This window comes from Tauraco erythrolophus, chromosome 2 (genome assembly GCF_009769465.1).
Source record: "Tauraco erythrolophus isolate bTauEry1 chromosome 2, bTauEry1.pri, whole genome shotgun sequence".
NCBI classification, from domain to species: domain Eukaryota; kingdom Metazoa; phylum Chordata; class Aves; order Musophagiformes; family Musophagidae; genus Tauraco; species Tauraco erythrolophus.
The window spans coordinates 132,492,783-132,512,385 of record NC_141466.1 but is presented as its reverse complement, the minus strand read 5'-3'; the positions used below and the strand labels follow the sequence as shown (position 1 = coordinate 132,512,385).

Genomic DNA, 19,603 nt, shown 5'->3' with positions numbered 1-19,603 from the left:
GAAATCTGTATGTTGTGTCCTTCAAGTCTACACAGATCTGCAGCATCATGATTATTTAGGGATGTTTCAGTGTGGGCACTGTATAGGAATTGCCTTTCCATGCATTCACACAAGTCTTTTCAGCAATTGCATTGCTGAGAGCAGTGGGGTTTAGCATTAAGAGTTCAGGCTTAAATACGTATCCCAGTTGGCATTAAATGGGTTTGCTTGATTAGAGGCATGTTTCTAAAAAAAGCAAGGAAGGCTTTCCCCAAACCATAGTCAGCATTCCCAAATATCTCTCAACTGTACTAGAGGAGCATTGGCTGTTGTGGGAACGTTGGCCCTTTCTGACCCATGTAAGCCAAATTCTTTAAAATTATGTTATTGGAAGGATGTTGAGTTTTCATCTATTTGCAAAATGTTTTGTTTAAAAAAAATGGGACTCTTCTATGTCCATTTCTACGTAGCTGTGTTCTTGGTTAGGACGTTCAGATAAGTGTAGCTTCCAAAACTTTGAAGGTGTGTGATATTCCCACTCTGAGTACATCTTGTGTTTGTTTTTTAAACTACGTAGTTTGTGATTATCCCTGTCAGAGTGGAAGAAGTTGCTCGCTTTGCTTACAAAGAGTACATTCTTCTCAGTCAGTTAGGTGATGTCCCGCTTCCCCCAAAAGCTGCTGTTCAGCCCACGTAGCAAGAACACGGGCACAAAACGCAGGGTTTGTTTGGGGTTTTTTTGATGGAGCTTAATAAATTATAGGAATACAAGAGTCTCACTTGTGAGTGTCATGTCTGGTTGAGATGGTTAAACGTAACTAATTTAAGCTGAACTGAGTGAATGAGTAAATTACGCTGATTTTAGGTAACACATTAACCTCCAAGTTGTGAGAGCACGTTGTCACACGCACGGAGATTACATCTTTGCCGGTGTGCCTCTGTGTGTTTATCTTTTAGAGGGATCAGCCTTCCTTTATTCCTGGTGGACAGTTTTCTCCTCAAGCTCTGGGAAGTCGATCTAGCCCTCAGGCAATCAGTAACCCTAGACAAGCTGCCTTTGAGATGAGGATGCACGACCGCCAGAACTCTGTGAGTAGGCATTCAAAGGTGTTTACACCTGGAAGGGGAAGTCATCACATCCTGCAGTAGTCTGGACACCTTTTTCTCTAGCCCATCAAGCTTTCTTGAAAAGCAGACACGAAAAAAATCTATTTTTTTCAAGGATGTGGCTTTTAATAACCAATTTTTTGTGAGACTGCTTGAATAAAATGGTGTTCTTTGCTTTAATGTTTGGTATGATACTGCTCGTTAAGTAGTTCAAGGGGGGCAAGTGTGAGGTGAGTGTATCCAAGTTAAATCTGGTGGCTCTTCTCCCCAAACTTGCTCGTCACTCTGGAGTCAAACCTCTTTGTGAGTACATGTTTAGGAACTTCCTCAGTAGGTTTGTGAGACACAAACTGAACACCTGAGCTGGAGGTCTTTTAATATTCTTTTTGGAATCCGTGTCCGCACGGAGACATGGGTATCTGCACTTTGGAAATTTGTGGTTCTCGTAGCTACGTGCTCTTTGGCTGCTTTTGCCTTCCAAAGCATTGCTTTTCCATGGGAAGAGGAGAAATTTATATGGAAATTTTGGAAAGGTATTAGAAAGTGAGGGAAGACTGGAAACAAGTTGAGTGGTCTCTTAGAAGTCTAGATTGTTAACTTTAAGTAACAATTATGACAAATATTTTCTTTCTGGGCATAGATCTTCATCCAAACAGTGAACTAATTTTTAATTAAAGGTCCTTTTCGTCATAAAGATGTGTGTTCTGTTTCTTAAGTCTAAATAAATAAAATAGGCTTTTTCAAAGTATAATTTCTGCTGTTTTTCCCATTTAATCTTGAAACTTTTGCACATGGGTTAAGCAAATCAGTCTTTTAATGGAATGGGAGAAGTTGCTTTTAGACTCTAATATTAAAGTAGATAAATTTGAAAGGAGTTTGGAAGAAACACGGAGTATTTTTGCCAGTTCTGAATTACAAGCCGCATTTTTACAGTAGTCTGCATATGCATTTTTCACTGTTGCTGTAAAATGAAATTGCAACATAAGCTGTAGGACTAGAGAAAACAGTTGTGTTCCAAAATTGGAATATATCAAAAATGGCATGTTTTATCAATTTATACTGTCTTGTTTATTGCGTCTTTTTCTTTCTCAAATATACTGAACTTTTTGCCTGCGTGCATCGACGCCTGCCTCTTCTAATACAAAGATGTGGTGTTCTCTTCTTTTGCTACTTGACTTAATAGTTTAAGGATTGTGTAGCTTTTGCCTGGAGTTTTTGGGGAATGAAAAGTAATGCATGCGATTATCGCAAAGCTGTTAATTTTAACTTGAATTTAAAATGCCTAATAAATCCTTTTTCCCTCCCTCTATTTATCTGTATTAATTCTGACCCCAGACAACTTCATCATCTCCAAATACCAGCCTCACTTCTGATGGCAGCCCATCCCTGGCAGGAGGAATTAAGCGAAAAGCTGAAGATAGTGACAGTGAACCTGAGCCAGAGGATAATATCAGGTGAAGCCATTTTTTGTAGCACTTTGTTAGCAAATTGCTGAAATAGATGCAGTCTAATTAATGCCTTTTAGCTTAGAGAAGCAGTGCCTTCAGATGCTTTTCTATGATCTTTTTATCCACTGGTAATTAATGTGGAGGGTCAGAATATTCAGTAAATTCCAGCGAGATGTGTAAGCTCTAGCTGTTAAATCTGAGTATCTAGATTAGTATGCGTGCAGGTTTTCATCCTCCAAGCCACTGCTCCCTTTGAGACCAAGCACTAGATGGGCTTGACGTTCACTGTCAGCTCGGATTATGTGAGCTGAATGCCACTGTTTTGCAGTTGAATTTTGGAGCTCTTTAACCCATAAAATTCAGTTACGTTCGCGTGTGCAGCGTTATTTATCTCGACTACCACGATATGTTTTCCTCCACCTTTGATTTGCAGCAGGCCCTGTTTTGTCTATGACGAGTTCTTCAGAGGTCTTAGGCTGGCTGATCCCTCCATGATTAAGAGAGAGGGATTTTTTGAGAATTAACTGACAGTGAATTACCAGTGAGTGTGCATTTATCAAAGGTTTAAATCAGGCTATCGTCCTTTAAGTAGAGGGTGAAGGCCCTTATTTTTCGTTGAAGGTTCTGTCCTCCTCAACCAGGAGGTTTTTGTTTTCCATGGAGTCATGGGATGTAGGTGGACATGGGGAAAAAAAGAAAGGGTTACTTCATTGTGAAGTAGTCATCACTAGTGTCCAGCACTGTTGTCGTGACGTATTCGTGACATCTAGCCCATCAGATCTTCCAATACCAGGTATTTTAGAATCATAGAATCATAGAATGGTTAGGGCTGGAAGGGACCTTCAAAGGTCATCTAGTCCAACCCCCCTGCAAGGAACAGGGATATCTCCAGCTAGATCAGGTTGCTCAGGGCCTCGTCCAACCTGGCCTTGAACGTCTCCAGGGATGGAGCATCCACCACCTCTCTGGGCAACCTGTTCCAGTGTTCTACAACTCTCATGGTAAAAATTTTTTTCCTAATATCCAACCTGAATCTACCTCCCTCTATTTTAAAACCGTTACCCCTTGTCCTATCAAGCTCTCATTCTTGCTTTCTTTCCTGTATGTGCAGGTCTGAATGGATTGATTATTTTGTTTTTCGTTTATTTTATTTTTAATGAATCAAGCAAGATTTCTGTCTAAAATGAGGATGAATTTTAATGTTGCTTTCCATTTTAATTTTAGTGGAGATTCTGAAAGAAGCTTTAAGAGTTTTATAGCAACTAGTGTGAATGAACCATGGTGATTGACAGGTATCAATAGTCTTGACAAGGTTGATACTGTCAAGCAAAAGGGTACACTGCAGTCGTCCACAGTTGTTTAAGCTCTTTTGTAGCTCAAAATATTTGTTCAGATCCTTTTCTGAGTGGAAAATAGGTTTGTGCTTTTCATTGTAAGTAAAACAAATGCATAAATGGACTAATGGCAACAAAGTTGTTTACAGAAATATATTTTGTGTTTAGAATTACTTTAAAACTAGAAAAAATAGTTCTAATCAGCTAGCAGATTGGCTTTTGTTATCTTATGGAAAAGGTTTTTGAAGTTTATGCCAGTGTTTAGCTGCCAGGGAGCTCCTAGGATCAGATGCTTATAGACTGCAGATGTTCTTGACTCTGTCCTTCAAGACTTTAGCACAAGTAGCTCTGTCCTTGCTCAGCTGGCTTGCTTAAACTCTTGAAAACATCTCTTGATTTCTCCACCTCTTCATCAGTTTGAATCATCTTTGAACTAGCTCAGGTCAGATTTTAAAAAGCGTCCTTGTACGGGGTGTCAGCCAGCTTGAAACAGAAGCAAGAGGAATCCTTTTTGCAAAACCAGATTTTTAAAATCCCTGTACCAGTCAACCAACTTGAAACAGAAGCAAGGGAAGATCCTTTTTGCAAAACTAAAAGGATATATGTCATGTAGAGAAGCACAAACAGGTCTTTGCTCTGCCGTATTTTGTATTTCTTGCACTGAGATTCTGACAGTGCAGTCTGAGTTGACCTCACAGGCTACTTGTGTGCTTCAGGTTCCGTACGTAACTTGAAGCGCTCACAGCCTGTGTGGAAAGGGATCGTGCATGATGACTTTCAGACATGACAATCAATGCCAAGTTTTGAATTGTTGAGAATAAAATTATATATATTTAAAAAAAAATAAATCATTTTTAAGGGATTATATGATTTAAGCCGTTTCTAAATCAGGTTTGTAATTTGCTTTACTCTAGTTCGCTTGAACACCGAAGTTCATGTGAACTTTGAGTTATGTAAAACATGCACTATGGTGAATAATAGTTTTAAACTTAAAAAGAAAACCAAACCCAGAAACAAACAACAAAACAAATTAAAAAAAAAAATCGAGAGAGGTGATTCTTCCCCTCTACTCTGCCCTTGTGAGACCTCACCTGGAGTACTGCGTCCAGTTCTGGAGCCCCCAACATAAGAAGGACATGGACCGGTTGGAGAGGGTCCAGAGGAGGGCCACGAAGATGATAAGAGGGCTGGAGCACCTTTCCTATGAGGACAGGCTGAAAGAGTTGGGGCTGTTCAGCCTGGAGAAGAGGAGGCTCCGGGGTGACCTTATAGCAGTCTTCCAGTACCTCAAGGGGGCCTACAGGAAAGATGGGGAGAGGCTGTTCAGGAGGGCCTGTTGTGATAGGACAAGGGGTAATGGTTTTAAAATAGAGGGAGGTAGATTCAGGTTGGATATTAGGAAAAAATTTTTTACCATGAGAGTTGTAGAACACTGGAACAGGTTGCCCAGAGAGGTGGTGGATGCTCCATCCCTGGAGACGTTCAAGGCCAGGTTGGACAAGGCCCTGAGCAACCTGATCTAGTTGGAGATATCCCTGTTCCTTGCAGGGGAGTTGGACTTAGATGACCTTTGAAGGTCCCTTCCAGCCCTAACCATTCTATGATTCTATGAAAAAACACAAACAAGTGAGGTAGTTCTGCAAAGGAGGTCAGTTCTGAAGCGTGATATTACGATTGAGCCAAATGTTCTGTAGTTAACACTGACTCAGGATACCTTTTTGGATGGCAGTCTCTGAATTGCCCTGGAGTTTCCCCCAAGATTCCATCGTGTCTGCAAGGACTAACAACGTGGAGTTGTACGTGCATGTTCATAGCCCCTTGCTTGTGGCACAGCTCTTCTCTCCAAACTGACGTGTCACCCATCGAATGGCAGGGAACATGGATGCAGCGAGTGGATAAAACATCCAAGGAAGAAAAGCTCTGGGGTCTGTAGGCAGCGATTCCTCTTGCTGCCCATGCCCACAACAACAGCATTCCCCTGACTTTTAAGGTTTTTAGATCTGTGTTTACGGTTAATCTTCACAGAATATTCGTGCGTGAAACGTGCCACTGTAGCGCACTGTACAGTTTTTACTGAGCACTGCACGTTAGGACTGGGGGATTCGGGTGCTCGTCTCTCAAAGATGAGCAAGGGCTTGTTTTCCCCTGCCCCATCTGTAGGCAGGCGTGAGGGGGAGCTGTGTGAAGGAAGGATAAATGGTGTCTGAGATGCCTCTTTTGAGTAGCAAGGAAACGATATCATTTTCCTGCTTCAGAGGGATATTAAGAACAGAGGAATGAGTTTGATGTGAGAAGATACTCCAGTAAGATAAAAATTTTGGCCGAGGGTAGATGAAACAAAATAGGAAGGGAAAGAGTTTGTTCTCTTTCTAGTGGTTGGAAGAGTCAAAGAATGAAGTTCAAACAGCAGTTTTGGTAGTAGATTTCTGATAAGAAAGATTAAATTGCCGACGAGGAAAAATACTGTGTTGAGAAATCCTGAGAGCAGCAAGCGTGTGTTTGAAAATCTGCCCTGCTCCTAACAAGTACTTTGAAGATGTGTTTGTAGCTTCAGAGTTTCATCTGGATTTTCCGTGATCCCAACCATCAAATTTCGTTCTCTTGCTGTTGAGTATCAGCTTTTCTGCTTTCATTTAAATTGTATGAAATGGGAATTGAAGTAGCAAGTGACTTTGGCTTATATTTTAATTCAGATATGTAAATGTGTAGATATCAACATGTATTGACATCTCTTTGTGTTTGTTATGCAGGTTGTGGGAAACTGGTTGGAAGCAACGGTACTATAAAAACAAATTTGATGTTGATGCATCTGATGAGAAATTCCGTCGTAAAGTTGTACAGTCCTATGTGGAAGGGCTTTGCTGGGTGCTCAGATACTATTATCAGGTACTTCAAAAGTTCCTCTCTGAAACCTCAGTCGTCTTTTGTGTCTACACTCTCCTTCGTTTCAGGAAATAATAATAATTATCCATCGCTCGTTTTTGAAAAGCAGTGCTTTTTTTGAAGATATAAACCAAATAGGTTCCCATTCTATTTGACACTTGAGGTTTGAATGCAGTTTTTGTTTCTCCCATACAGTATCGGCACAGTTAGTTTATTAAGAACTGGTGCATGTTTTTCCTTTGCAATACGTAGCCATGCATAGTGAAACTGCAAATGAGTGAACAAAGGACAAAGCCTGTGAGATGCTGGTAAGAATTCGAAAGGAACAGAGTTGTCAGTCTCCTCCATAGAGTGTAATGATGTTCTATGGAGTGCATGGTGATTGAAGTAATCTGTATCTGCTTTAAATCTTTTGATAATTGAGATGTCAGATTGGCAAGAGATTAGTTAGACATATTGGGGCTTGTTGCACCAGTGGTTAATAACTAGCTTCGTGCCCTGCAGACAAAGTGAGTTATATTTTGTGTGTGACCTGGGAGCAGAATGTGCTCGAGCCGATGAAGTTTATCCGTCTCGGCGTGGCTTCGTAGCTTGAACATAGTGCCGTGGTGATAAAACTGCACGTTTTTCAGAGTTGGCTAGCACTTGGCCAACTTAGAGCACAGGCAGGGCAGTACCTTGCATGCCTGCAAAAAACTGTGCAGTCTTCAAATTAGTTTATTTTAACATGTAGTCCTTTCCCCCCTACTCCTGGGAACAAAAAGGGAGTGTGTTCCCTTCCCTTCACTGTGTTAATTAGTCGAGTTTGTGCTCTGACTTGCACGTCATGGTGGATGAAACTCCTACAGGTTAAAGTTTGCAAGTCTGTTGCAGTTGATCTGCAGGAGAGGTGAGCTGTCTGCACCCTGGAGTAGCTCCTTTTGCAAAGGACAAATGTCACCTGGACACCTTCATAGGTGGAAATTCCAATGATCCTGAGCACAGTTAAGGTTTGCTGAAAGCAAACCAACTGTGGCAAGATACATTCCTAGAACTCTGTGTGTTCCTATATGTCTCTAAAGTGTGTAAATAAATCTTCAAATTAGCCATAGATGTCTGCTTGCTGGGAAGCTGTCAGCATGACCCTCAGTGGTGCAGTGGTACAAAAGCACTGCAGAAGGCAGCCTGGATTTTGGGGGGAGCTGAAGGGCTTAGAGGAAGGGAGCGCATGGCAAAACTGAGATCGTATTTACGAGGTGACCATAATAGTTATACTCCTTTCAAGATGGAAAAATTAAGTTTGTTTTATTCCAAGAAGTGTGCCTGGGGGGGTGTGTTTGTCGCTTTGGGATCCATGACCTTGTGCAGACACCACAGCGGGCTTTGCAGCTGTTCAAACCGGGGTCGCATTTGCACGTGTGCTGTTGGGAGATTTGTGGCTTTAAATGTGCAGGAGCAGGAAGATGGGCATAAACCCAACTTAATACAGGCAAGTCCCTATGCAACACTCACTGGTTTGCTGGTGAAACCAATTTAGTGACTGAGATGTGTGTAGGTGACTCCTCGTCCTTCTGCGTTCGTAGATGTTCTGGCTGAAGTGACTGAGTGTATAGAAGTGATGGATGATTACAGTTGCAAAGAAAATAAATCAATGGGGTTGACAACAACTTGAGGCTTCAGGCAGGACCATAGTGCTCTCGAGAAAATTGAGGGGGAGCGCCAATAAGACCTCAAGGAAAAGTGACTGTACAGAAGATATTTTCTGGTTTAGAAGCGTTCCAAAGGAAAACTTGATGGAAGTACATGAATGTTTGGCTTCGGTTTTGCAGTTTTGCTTTGTATTCAGATTACTTGAAAAGAAGGCAAGTCTCTAGACCTTATAAAAATTACCTTGCAGATTTAAAATAGTGCAATAATGGGATACTTGCACATGCTGCTGTTTATACCTGCATAACAGGACTACGTGTGGGCACAATAGTGCAACCTGGTGTCCCTGGGCCAGCGGTTGGGTTGGTGTGGAGCAGCGGTCAAATCACTTTCTGCCCATATGGAAGTTACATTAGGAAACCATTGGACTGAGGGAATTTCAAAATTGTTTTGCTTGAGGATTTTTTGTTTGTGGTGGTTTATTTTTTTTCTTTTTACCATAACAAGAATTACTTCCAATAACTACTGCTTGTGGTCCATAAAACTTCTGGCGATACGTTATGTGCTTTTCTGTTCTCACAAAAAGCTAATCATGCAGAGCATGTCCCACTAGTGAGAACATCTGTTTGGAGAGGGGAAGAAAAAAAGGCGAGGGGCAGAAACGAGTCCACCTGGCTTTTGAAACATGCTGAAGCCATCTGAAGAATTGCATCAAATAATTACAGTCTCTGTAATTTTATACCGAAAATATCACTGGAGGAGCCTCATTGACATTTACTTACTCAGAACTGGAAGTCAAAATAGGAGGCTTTTGTTTCAAGTGATACTGCCAAGAAAATAAGCTGAGGAGGTGAAAACTTGACTTAGACCTTCTAGAGCTGCGTTTCCTTTACAAAGTGCGCCGTGTTCTGATGTGTTTTGAGTTTACTTTATTTTCTCCTTTTTGAGGATTATTTTGCCTCTTCCAAGTGAATGCACTTTACATTTCCCAGTATTCAAGACAGAAGAATAAGAGGGGAGAAGGAAAGTGTGTGTTAGTGCTTGTACTGAAGGAAAAGTAACAGTTCAAACTTTTCAACCCGCAACAAATATTGTTCACATTTTCACACCTTGTGGAGTATATCATATGAGGGCTCTCCGGTCCCCCGTTCCCAACTTAGCAGTGGGATTTTGCACTGAAAAACAGTAGTACAAACTGTGTGTTGCCAGAAAAATACTTCTGTTCCTGTCGAGACCTCTGTGATGGCTTTCTGACCATCATGACTCTGCTGTTTATCCAGCTATGAAGAAATTCCTCCTCTGTGTCATCGGTGTGTGTTTCCCCGTTAGAGATGTGGGAGCAGCTCTACGCAAGTTGAAAACGGGTCTGGTTCTTACAGGCTCCTCAGCTTAGCCCCAGGGGCTGGTTAACTCTATGGACAGAGTGTGGTTCCTTACTCTGGGCAAGAAATTCTGTTGTGCTTGCTTTTATTGGGCTTTGTGCACATGCTCATGTGGTTTTTTTTCTCGAGGGGGAGGAAAAAGGTGTGAGGTATGTTACAGTGTCCTGAAGCGAAGGTGAAGATTCTGCTGTAAGGGCTCTGGTGGTGTTCTGGTGCTACTAGGTCCTGTCCCTCTGGCTGTCTCCCTTAGTGGCTCAGACCTAGCCCATGGCAGGAGCACTTGGGCATAGAAGTGTCTCTGCCGTTCTGGCTGCCAAGGAGATGCCCAAGGTCTCCATTCCCTGCCCAGCGAACTCTCTCGCTCTAGTCTGCCTAGGAAAAGTTCAGTCCCAACCTGAAGTCCTTTGGAGGCAAGAGCTCCTTCTTTTCTGATCATGGGGGCTCCTCTTTCTCCCGCTTCATGCTGGGCTAAATTTTGTCATCTTCAGTGACCGGGCTACGTGAGGGGTTTTTGTGTTTGTTTTTGTTTTTTTCTTTTTTGATTTGTCTGATTTTTTGTTTCTGGTACTTCTCTGCCGTAGGGCTGCGCGTCCTGGAACTGGTATTACCCTTTTCACTACGCTCCGTTTGCTTCTGACTTTGAGGGCATTGCAGACATGCCTTCAGATTTTGAGAAAGGCTCGAAACCGGTGAGGCATCTTTCTTTTATTTCTTTATGATTTAACAGCTCGTTAGAAGCGTCTCACGTCTGCTGCTTTAATTTCAACAGTTCAAGCCTCTCGAACAACTTATGGGAGTGTTTCCAGCCGCGAGTGGAAATTTCCTGCCACCATCGTGGAGGAAGCTGATGACAGATCCGGTAAGAATCCTTGTGTTCCTCCCCGTAAGGTTATGTCGTCTTGCAGTTGTGCGAGCAGGACTTGCAGCTGCTTTCTTCAGGGAGAGGAATAATGGAGACCAGGAAGGAATGGGTTTGGTAGATTGCAGAGATTCTTCAGAGATCCTTGAAAGGGACTCTTCGAATTCAGATGTTTCAGTGAGAAAAATTATTTCCTGACTCTCTTACACTTTAGCAAGGTTGTTTACTTTCTTACAGAAACCTTACAAAACTTAGGTTATCTGGAATTGTTCTATCCTGCTTAATTTCTGGGTTTGCTACTCTAAGCAATGGAAGTGCCCTACCACGCTTTGTGTCTAAATGGCATTTAATAAAAGGTATTTCTGTTAGTCAGAGTTCTTTGCATCCTCCTTAGCTTTGTGTTTGCTCGCCCTCTGAGAAGTACATGGCATTCCGAATCCATTTCATAATTGACTTTAATGATTTTTTTATCATTGTTTTCTCAAATACAGGAATCAAGTATAATTGACTTCTACCCAGAAGATTTTGCCATTGATTTGAATGGGAAGAAATATGCTTGGCAAGGTAAAATTTCAATTTTCTTTTTTTTTTTGAGCTATAGTATACTGACCTTAGCCTTAAGAATCTATGTAAAAATAGGAAGAAAATGGAAAATTATCTTTGTAAGATAATGACACACCAAGTCACACAGGTAACTCGTGTTACTTGGTGAGGGGGAGAAGTATTTTGCAGCAGGTATATTTTTGAAAAGAAATTAGTATGAAGAACAAATTATGGTTCAGTAACTGATTCAGGATTGGCAATGATTAGTAGTAATTTCAGCAGTTATTCTAGATTTGTTAATTTGTCTCGAACTAGATTAATCATTTTTCTATTTTTATCAGCCTTACTGTGTAATTGTCTTTTGTCTCCTTTGCATTTAATTAATGGATCTCGTTCCTTTCAATCAGTGGCTCATTAGTACCTCGCGAAAAATACTCCGGGGAATATAGGAATATTCGGATGCATACAAAGAATGAAAAGAGAGTTACAGTATTTAATGCAGCTTCTTCCCTCTTCAGAGAATATTAATTTTGAAAGCGTGCCAAATTTTGTGGCTGGTTACACTATTCAGCCAATAGCGTAACATCTCAATTATAGGTACAGATAATTATCTGGGCACAAAACGAAACACATGAAATTCCATCTGAGCAGAAGAAAGCACGTTTTTACTGTGAGGATGGTCAGACACTGGGACATGTTGCCTGGAGAGGTTGTGGAGTCTCCATCCTTGGAGATATTCCATACCCGGCTGGACACAGTCCTGGGCAACCTGAGCAGCCCATGACTGTGCTGGAGCAGAGGGATCTCCAGAGGTTCCTGCTGACGTTAATGATTCTGTGATTCTTCCCCCAAGGCAGCTCACATATGTTTTGAAATAGCCACAGTTAGACATCAGTTAGTATCTTACTCGGGACAGCGTTCCAAAACCTAAGAGAATATTCCTAGGAATCATGAGACATGTCGCATAGCAGGTTTTCCCTCTGTAACCCTTTCTTACCTCTCTTGTAATTCTGCAACTTTCCATAGTACTTTTTTCCAGTTATCAAATCCACAGTCCAAAGTGGTGATGGTTTAAGTGGCTGCCACGTGCTTTCAGCAGCCTGTAACGTTACTTTTGATTAATTTGATGCTTAGTTGCATTATAAACTCTTTGTTCTGGATTGACATCTGGAATTCTCCTGCTTAAAAGGCAGCTGTGAAACAAGAAATATTTTCCGAACTGGAAGTACAGACTATCTCTGTTAAAAAGCATCTGGTGTACCTTGTCCTCTTAATGAAATGTTTGAAGATCTTCATTTTAGAGATGGGATTATGCTTCTGAAAGCTCAGCATTGATCCTTTTTGCAGCCTCCAGGGTTGTGAACACTTCTCATTTTGTTGTCATTCCACCAGTGTGTTACGAAGTTGAAAATAAATTGTTTGTTTTCCAGGGCAGGCGTTGTCACTGTTTCCCCTTACAAGCAGTTATGTTCCAGCTAAAATTTGAACATGACTGAGGTCTGGTGCAGTCTTTGATAAAGCAGTAGTCAGTCTGCACGGAGCTTGTCCTCGTACTTTGTGAGCAGGTCCTGCAGATTTCTTGTCCGGTGTGGTTGGCTCCAGCAGGCTGTGCAGCTCTGCTCCTCGTTATTTTACAGCAGGCTAAAGAATATTCTGATTCAGTTAAACTTCTGACGTATTTAACACTTTATTCGTGGCCTGTTCCAAACTGGTTTCGTTAGGAGAGGGTATGAGCTTCTGGTGTCATTACACCTCAGGTAAATTTTAGGTTGTCCCCCTTCCTCCAGCTCCAGGACAACAGCATTTGTTTTAATAAAGCCACGTAAAGATCCAACTTCTGAAGCAAAAGTGTTGCAGGCAGTCCAAGTTTTTAGATCAGGAATCTAAGTCTGTGGAAGTCCACAGTCTCTTTGGATGTTGTACCTTAGACGACAAACGTGTCCAAGATCTGCCTGCCAGTACATCTGCTACAGGCACCCAAAGGAAACTACGAATATCGGTTTAGTAGAAAGCCTGTGCTGTCATCGTGGTCAGGAAAGGCTCTGGTGTTCATGGTAAGGGAAATAAAAACTAAAATAGTTACTCCAGATTCCAACTGATAATAAGGATTGCAGAAGTAAGTCTTTGAAGAATTTTCAGAGTAAATTTCTTAGTGCTTTTTTGATTTTATAATAGAAGAAAACATATACTGGAGCGTACCAGGGGAGGTTATTTCATCCAGTATGATTGAGTGGGCTCCGAGATGTGCTGCTTAGTGAGGGATTTTGATCCTGAGAGGAGCCTCCATGTTATCTCGGAGTGAAATTAATAGCTGGGATGAATAGTCCCTAATGGATAATATCTGTATCACCTTGTTACTGAACTTAGAGTGATTTCTTTCGTTGTTGTCTCTTAATAAATTAATTTGAATAAAGTAGCATTGAGTTCTGTCAGGGGAGTATCTCTAGCAAATGAGACAAATAATGACTGTCTTACTGAGCTCATCTTGTTGCTGATGCAGGCAGGCGTGGGTAGAGGTTACTGCTTCCCAGTGCCTGCACAGGACTGGGGAGAGGATGGAGAGGAGCTTGGAGATGAGCTTACCTTTCTGACCTGCACTACTACTGAACTGTGTGTTGTTTTTTTCTTTCTAAACAGCCTGCAGAGTCACAGTCTCTGAAAATGTAGGATTTTCTTTTCTGTTACTGATGCAACAATTGTTTCTTGGGTAAAGAATCTATTGGAGCTTTCCATGCTAGTGTCATCTCTTTTTTTTCTTGTTATTTTTTCACACTCGTTTAAAAAATAAATAAAATATTCGGTTTTACTAGGTGTTGCATTATTGCCATTTGTTGATGAGCGACGTCTTCGAGCTGCCCTAGAAGAAGTCTACCCTGACCTCACTCCTGAAGAAAGTAAGAATTGTGACACTTTGTTACAACTTGTTATTAATACTGTGTTTCACCCTAAATGAGCAAAATGTAATAGACATTTGCTTGGATTGAATTACAACAGGCTGTAGCTTCTTCTCCGTGGATAGTGCTGATAATGAGAGTGGTCCTCAAGGGGGTTGGTTTTGTAGCTTTCTCTTACTCCTGTGTTACTGCAGTAGACCTGCAGAAGACTTGACCTGAAAGGTAGGATGCTGCCTAATTGTATTAAAAGCTTCTACCAGTATACACTGTCAGAGTACTTGTTAGGTGAATGTGCTGCAATCAAAAGAATAAACTCTGTTTCCAGGGCTCAAGTTGATGGTAAAACTTGGCAGGTGTGTGGGCTGTTCTGTGACCAGTGGGCTGCTATGTCTGGTTATGAGATGTGAAGCTTCGTGTTTAGCTTGTATAGACAAATGTTTCTCCATTGTACAAAAATATAATAGCTGGTTCTTGTAGGCAAACTGCTTGGGAGGTGTGGGGGTTTTGGTTTGGTGTTTTTTGTTGTTACAGCCTGTCTGTATCTTCAACGTTACTCCGTGCTACATTCAACATTCCTCCCATTGAACGCAAGATTCTTATTGTTTTACTATCTGCCAACTACCCTTGTGACCAGAGACTTCCCTTTCTGGGCAGAGACGCTGCCTTTCCAATGCTCTCAAGGAATGTTCAAAGCTTTCTCCTAAATCTCAACAGAGCTTTCCTTTCATGGAGATGTCGACAGGATGGTGTGCTGGTCTGCTGTATTCCTTCCTTCCCTCTTTCCTCTGAACTCTTGCCCATTGTCTTCATCTTTTCTAGGCAGAAGAAACAGCCTTGGTGGTGATGTTCTCTTTGTTGGAAAACACCATCCACTTTGTGACTTTATTGTAGAGCAGTACAAGACCAAAAATACAGAGGTAGGTTGTACTTGTTCTTAAGGGCTCGTGTAAGTGGTGGGAGTGGAGGTCTAATAAAGTGCTTCAGCTGGAAAACTTTTTTCCGTAGCCAGTGGATATGCCCCCAGAGCTGTGCCATGGAATCCAGGGAAAGCTTACACTGAATGAAAATGCTGTCCTTCCAGATCAGTGAGTATAGCTTTTGGTGTGGGTTGTTTGATGCTAAAGGACGTTTCCTTCAGTTATGTCTGCATTTAAATCAAAATCTCTTCGTGCCCACAAGAAGAAACCTAAAACTCCTGGCAAGGCAATGCATTTAGTTCTGAGGCTAAACATGCTTTCTGCTAGGTTTCATAGTAAGGGTGTGTTGTTATCAGCATATGTAAAAAAAAGAAAAAAAAAAAAACAAAAAAACAAACTAGGCAAGTAAAACTTTCACTCGGTGATCTTATGTTTTTTTATTTCAGAACTAGGCTTTTAAAGCAGCATCAGAAATCTTTAAAGTACTGTAATGCATGTATTTAATTGCTGGTGAATCTTTTTTTTGTCATTTCAGCTATGGAAGTCTGATTTTTATGTACTTAATAACGTTTGAACTTTTTAATTGGTAAACAGGAAGTATATAATAAAGGCAGTAGTGAACAGTGGCCTTATTCAGTAAGGTCCTGTTGGTTTGGCCTCTGTGCTTTTGTAGAAACGTCAATTTAATGTGGTCTGATGGAACTTCTAATAGCGCACGCTGTTTGAAAAAAACCCCACCAACTCTGCTTTTTGTGTGCTAATCTTAATTACATTAAAGAAAAAATCCAGATTGAGATATATTTTGCCATTTTCCATTTAGGCTATGGCACTAAATTCAGGACTGATACCAGCTACATGCAGAAAAAAATGCTAGTATTTTTTGTTTTGTAGATAATGCATTTAGTTTGAGAAACGATCAGTGTAATCTTCACGTTGTAGGGTGTGCATTCATTTATCCAACTTTGCTTAGAGGCATAAGCAGGTGTTCAGTGACTCATTTGCATTGAATGCACAAACACTCTGGTATTGTCGGACAGATAATGTATCCTGGGTCACACTCACTAATATACATTTCTCAATTCTTGTCATGGCTTGCAAAGAACACGAGCAAGTCGGAGCTGTTCTTGGAGGGAATAGCAATGCAGGAAAAAGAAAACTCTTCTGGCATTGTCTTCCCTAGGCAGGGCATGAGAAATGGGTTTTTTGGGGTTTTTTTTGCTGCATGCAACTGCATGTCAGCCTGTTAAATCTCAGTTAGAAAGGAGACTCTCTAAGTGCTGTGGAAAGCAGCTGCTAAGTTTTTTATTATGGTTTTTTTTTTTTTACTTCAAAGCCTTTTTCTTCCTAGTGAAGCAGGTTTGTGTGCCTGTCTGTCTCTCTGGCGTTCTCCTGCCTTCTTAGAACCTGTTGCTTGTTATAAGCAAACCCTGGCAGTACCTGGAGGTACTGGTGCAGTACCTGGAGGTTTCCAAGGTGCAGAATAGCACTAAGGTTTGTAAAGAGGCCACTGGGTAGTGGGAAGTGTGTGAACCCACTGCCAGACACTAGGGAATCCACACAGAGCAACTGCAAAAGTATTTACACTAAGAAATAAGAATTCAGTAATTCCGTTGCTCATAGAAGTATTCGATTTAGGGGAAAGGTAAGTTTAATTTTGAAATCCCTGTTGTGTCACATGCCTAGTTGAGGAACAGCAGCAGTGGAGAAAGTGGAACAAATGGTGAGGAATATGTGACATGATGTTTTGACAGAGGTTTTCTCTTTACCAGGACGGTGGAGTCTCCTGTTCCAATGCTGCGTGATCTTGCACAAAACTCTGCAGTCAGGTAAGTAAACAGTGGGACATAGAGAATACAGCCACCAAAACTCAGTTTGTTCTGCTGGTTTGCGTGGTTGAATTTGCAACAGAATCCATCTCTTAATAAAATCGGAGCTTTTGCTTTAAACGTTTCTGGCTTTCTGTGAGAACTGAATCCAAGATGCCATGTGGGGACCCCGTGGGCTCGGGCTGGGGTGGTTAAGCAGAGGGCATAGTGGGGTGCCCTCCAGAGATGTCCAAAGTGGTCGTTTGTCAGCACATCAGACCCGGTGTGCTGCATCCCTTCGGAAGTACCTCGTCTTTCCTGCTGTTGCTTTTCCGATTGCTCTCCGTTGGGACTCCTGGGTCTTTGGCAAGCAAAGAGCAGCACCTGTAGAACTCGATAGTCTGTGTCAAGCCTTTTAAATTGAAGAAAACCAAACATTCATGAGAGCAAGCCTCCGAGATGGAATTGGGTGTTGATTGAAAGCCCTCCAACTCTTGATTTTTTTGCCTTTTGGATTTTTATCCATTTTTATTCTTAGCAATTCCCAGAGGATGCCTGAGAATAGAAGCTTCATATCTTTCAGGAGTAAAGGAGTAATGCTAACTTTGCCTGAACCTGATGTTTGGGAGAATAATAAGAAACTTCAGAACGAATAAAAACCAGTGCGGAGTTTCCAAGAGTAAATCTTGTGGTCACGGAAGATTTTAATTACTCTTGCACTTGCCCGCAAATTTCTGTAGATGTAGTGAGTTGTATGTCCTTCTCACTTAATTTGGCACAGTGTAATAGGTATGCAATGCTCGAGCCTATAACCTTTCACTTCCTGAGCCACATAAGATGCTTGAGACCCTGAAAATCACTTGTGATCTGTCTGCGTAATTTTTTCCTCCAAGAAGGCATAACCCGGCTCAACTAGAACAACTGTCTACAGGCAGTAAGAAATGCTAAGTTGTCACTTGTCAGGATATTGTAGAAAGGATGTTCTGAAATGGGGATTTAGTTACTTTGAGTGATGAGTTAAAGGTAGTTTTTGGCTTTCCATCTGCCACTGTCAGGAGGTTTGAATTGTTTTACGCTTCTGTCCGTTTCTTTATTGCAAGGATTTTTCTTCCTGTCTTTTGAGATAGTATGAGCAGTCATGATTCTGTTCTTCAGTTCTTCTGACTTTGACTGAATTTTCCAAGGGACCATTATTCTCTTTCTTTGGAGTCTCATCCGTTCTCTGTGCTGAAAACCAGATGTATTTCAGCTGGAAGAGTGAGATTATTTTGCTTAGCTGTTTGCTTTTATCTTTCTTGGCATCCCGAGCATTCTTCTATATCAAATGGAAGGTAGTGAGAGAACAGGAAGCAGATTGGTGCTGTGTGCTTCAAACATGTCTCTGGTGGGACCTACTTGACGTTACACCAGGAGTCAGGAATTGCTGGGAGTGTGGGTCAGTTTTCCTAGAACACATCCAAACTGCTATATAATGCCTCGTACCAGCAGAAATTAAACTTCCAGCCACTTTTTTCTCTATTGCTGTTAGTTTGTCTAATACTAGACACCTAACTAGACCTAACACTAGACACCACTGCTCAAAGTCTGCTTGGTGTCACTGAAAATAGGTGCATATCCCTCCACGGAGCCTGCCTGCAACTGCATAGCTGCCTTTCAGGATGAAAGCTCCCGGGAAATCCCACTTTCGTGGGATTCGTACACTTTTGACTAGGCTGCATGCCAAGCTGATGTCCTTCCTGTCTGTACTGTGGCAGCCTTCGAACTTGATCAAGTACAATCAGTGCTTTGACTAGAGGATTTGTACTCAAGGGTCTGCAGAAGGTGCTTTCATTACCATACGTAGGACTAACTGTTTTCTAGCCATGCAACTTTCTTTTAGACTGGTTATCGACACAGAGGAGGGAAAAGATCACCCTGTGTAAAATAAGCGAGACGTCCAGCTCTGAGACAGTCAGTGTATCCATATGGAAGAAGTGCATTTTGCAGTTTAAGTCGTGGGTTCTCGAATCTTACAGTTTCTGTTGTGAGCATCACTGTTAATAAAGCAGCAATTAGTTTTTAATCTTGCTTGTCTTAATTATCATGTAAACCTAATCCTCGAATACTTTGTCCTAGTATCTCTTTCAAAGATCCACAATTCGATGAAGACTTTGTTTTCAAGGCAATAGTGTTACCTGGTGCAAAGTAAGTATCAGTTGTCAGTTTTCAAATCATTCCATTTTCTTTCATTAATCTGGGTATTTGTTCTGATAAGTGTTTATGGAACTATTTTTAATATTAAGGAAACCTGCTCCAGTTCTGAAACCGGGAGACTGGGAAAAAACCAACAATGACGGCAGGCCTTGGAGACCACAGCTTGGTTTTAACCGAGACAGAAAACCAGTGCATTTGGACCAGTCAGCATTCAGAACCTTAGGGTAAGACTGTCAGCACTGTTATTGACCATCTTGCTGAGTTGACTGTACCCCTTTATTGCTTTTTTAATTTAAATAATAACAAAATAAGAAACAAAGGGTGTGGGGATGAACTGTCAGAGATTGGGTGCTGGTGTTCCGTGTTGGAAACTTTGGCATGTGATATTTTAATTCAGTATCAAAGAAAACTATTACAATTATTTTGCTGTAAAGTCTTGCATTCTTCTTAATTTTGGGGCTTGTTTTCTTTTCTACTAAGTATTTCCAACTAACTTTCCCATTGGGTTTTTTCAACTTATTTAGTATACTCGCTTGAAGTACAGAAGGTACAGTGAGAATATTGCACACAGGTGATAATTAAGATTATTATGAAGACAGTAATGTCTCTTATGCTTTTAAAAATGGGTTTTAA

At 41.3% G+C, this 19,603-nt stretch overlaps 1 protein-coding gene across 2 annotated transcripts in view; it reads left to right on the top strand.

Moving 5' to 3' along the window:
* The window catches only part of XRN2 (5'-3' exoribonuclease 2), a 51,584-nt gene that overhangs the window by 13,524 nt on the left and 18,457 nt on the right, over positions 1-19,603 (top strand). Inside the window, exons 15-26 of one of the 2 annotated variants that reach the window (XM_086631940.1) lie at positions 937-1,068; positions 2,422-2,540; positions 6,619-6,754; positions 10,341-10,448; positions 10,529-10,618; positions 11,110-11,182; positions 13,972-14,055; positions 14,875-14,972; positions 15,061-15,140; positions 16,742-16,798; positions 18,893-18,961; positions 19,060-19,194. In XM_086631940.1, coding sequence (XP_086488066.1) covers positions 937-1,068; positions 2,422-2,540; positions 6,619-6,754; positions 10,341-10,448; positions 10,529-10,618; positions 11,110-11,182; positions 13,972-14,055; positions 14,875-14,972; positions 15,061-15,140; positions 16,742-16,798; positions 18,893-18,961; positions 19,060-19,194 — 1,181 coding nt within the window. Of the gene's footprint in view, positions 1-936; positions 1,069-2,421; positions 2,541-6,618; positions 6,755-10,340; positions 10,449-10,528; positions 10,619-11,109; positions 11,183-13,971; positions 14,056-14,874; positions 14,977-15,060; positions 15,141-16,741; positions 16,799-18,892; positions 18,962-19,059; positions 19,195-19,603 lie in introns of both variants that reach the window. The other variant, XM_086631941.1, reaches the window with a different exon arrangement.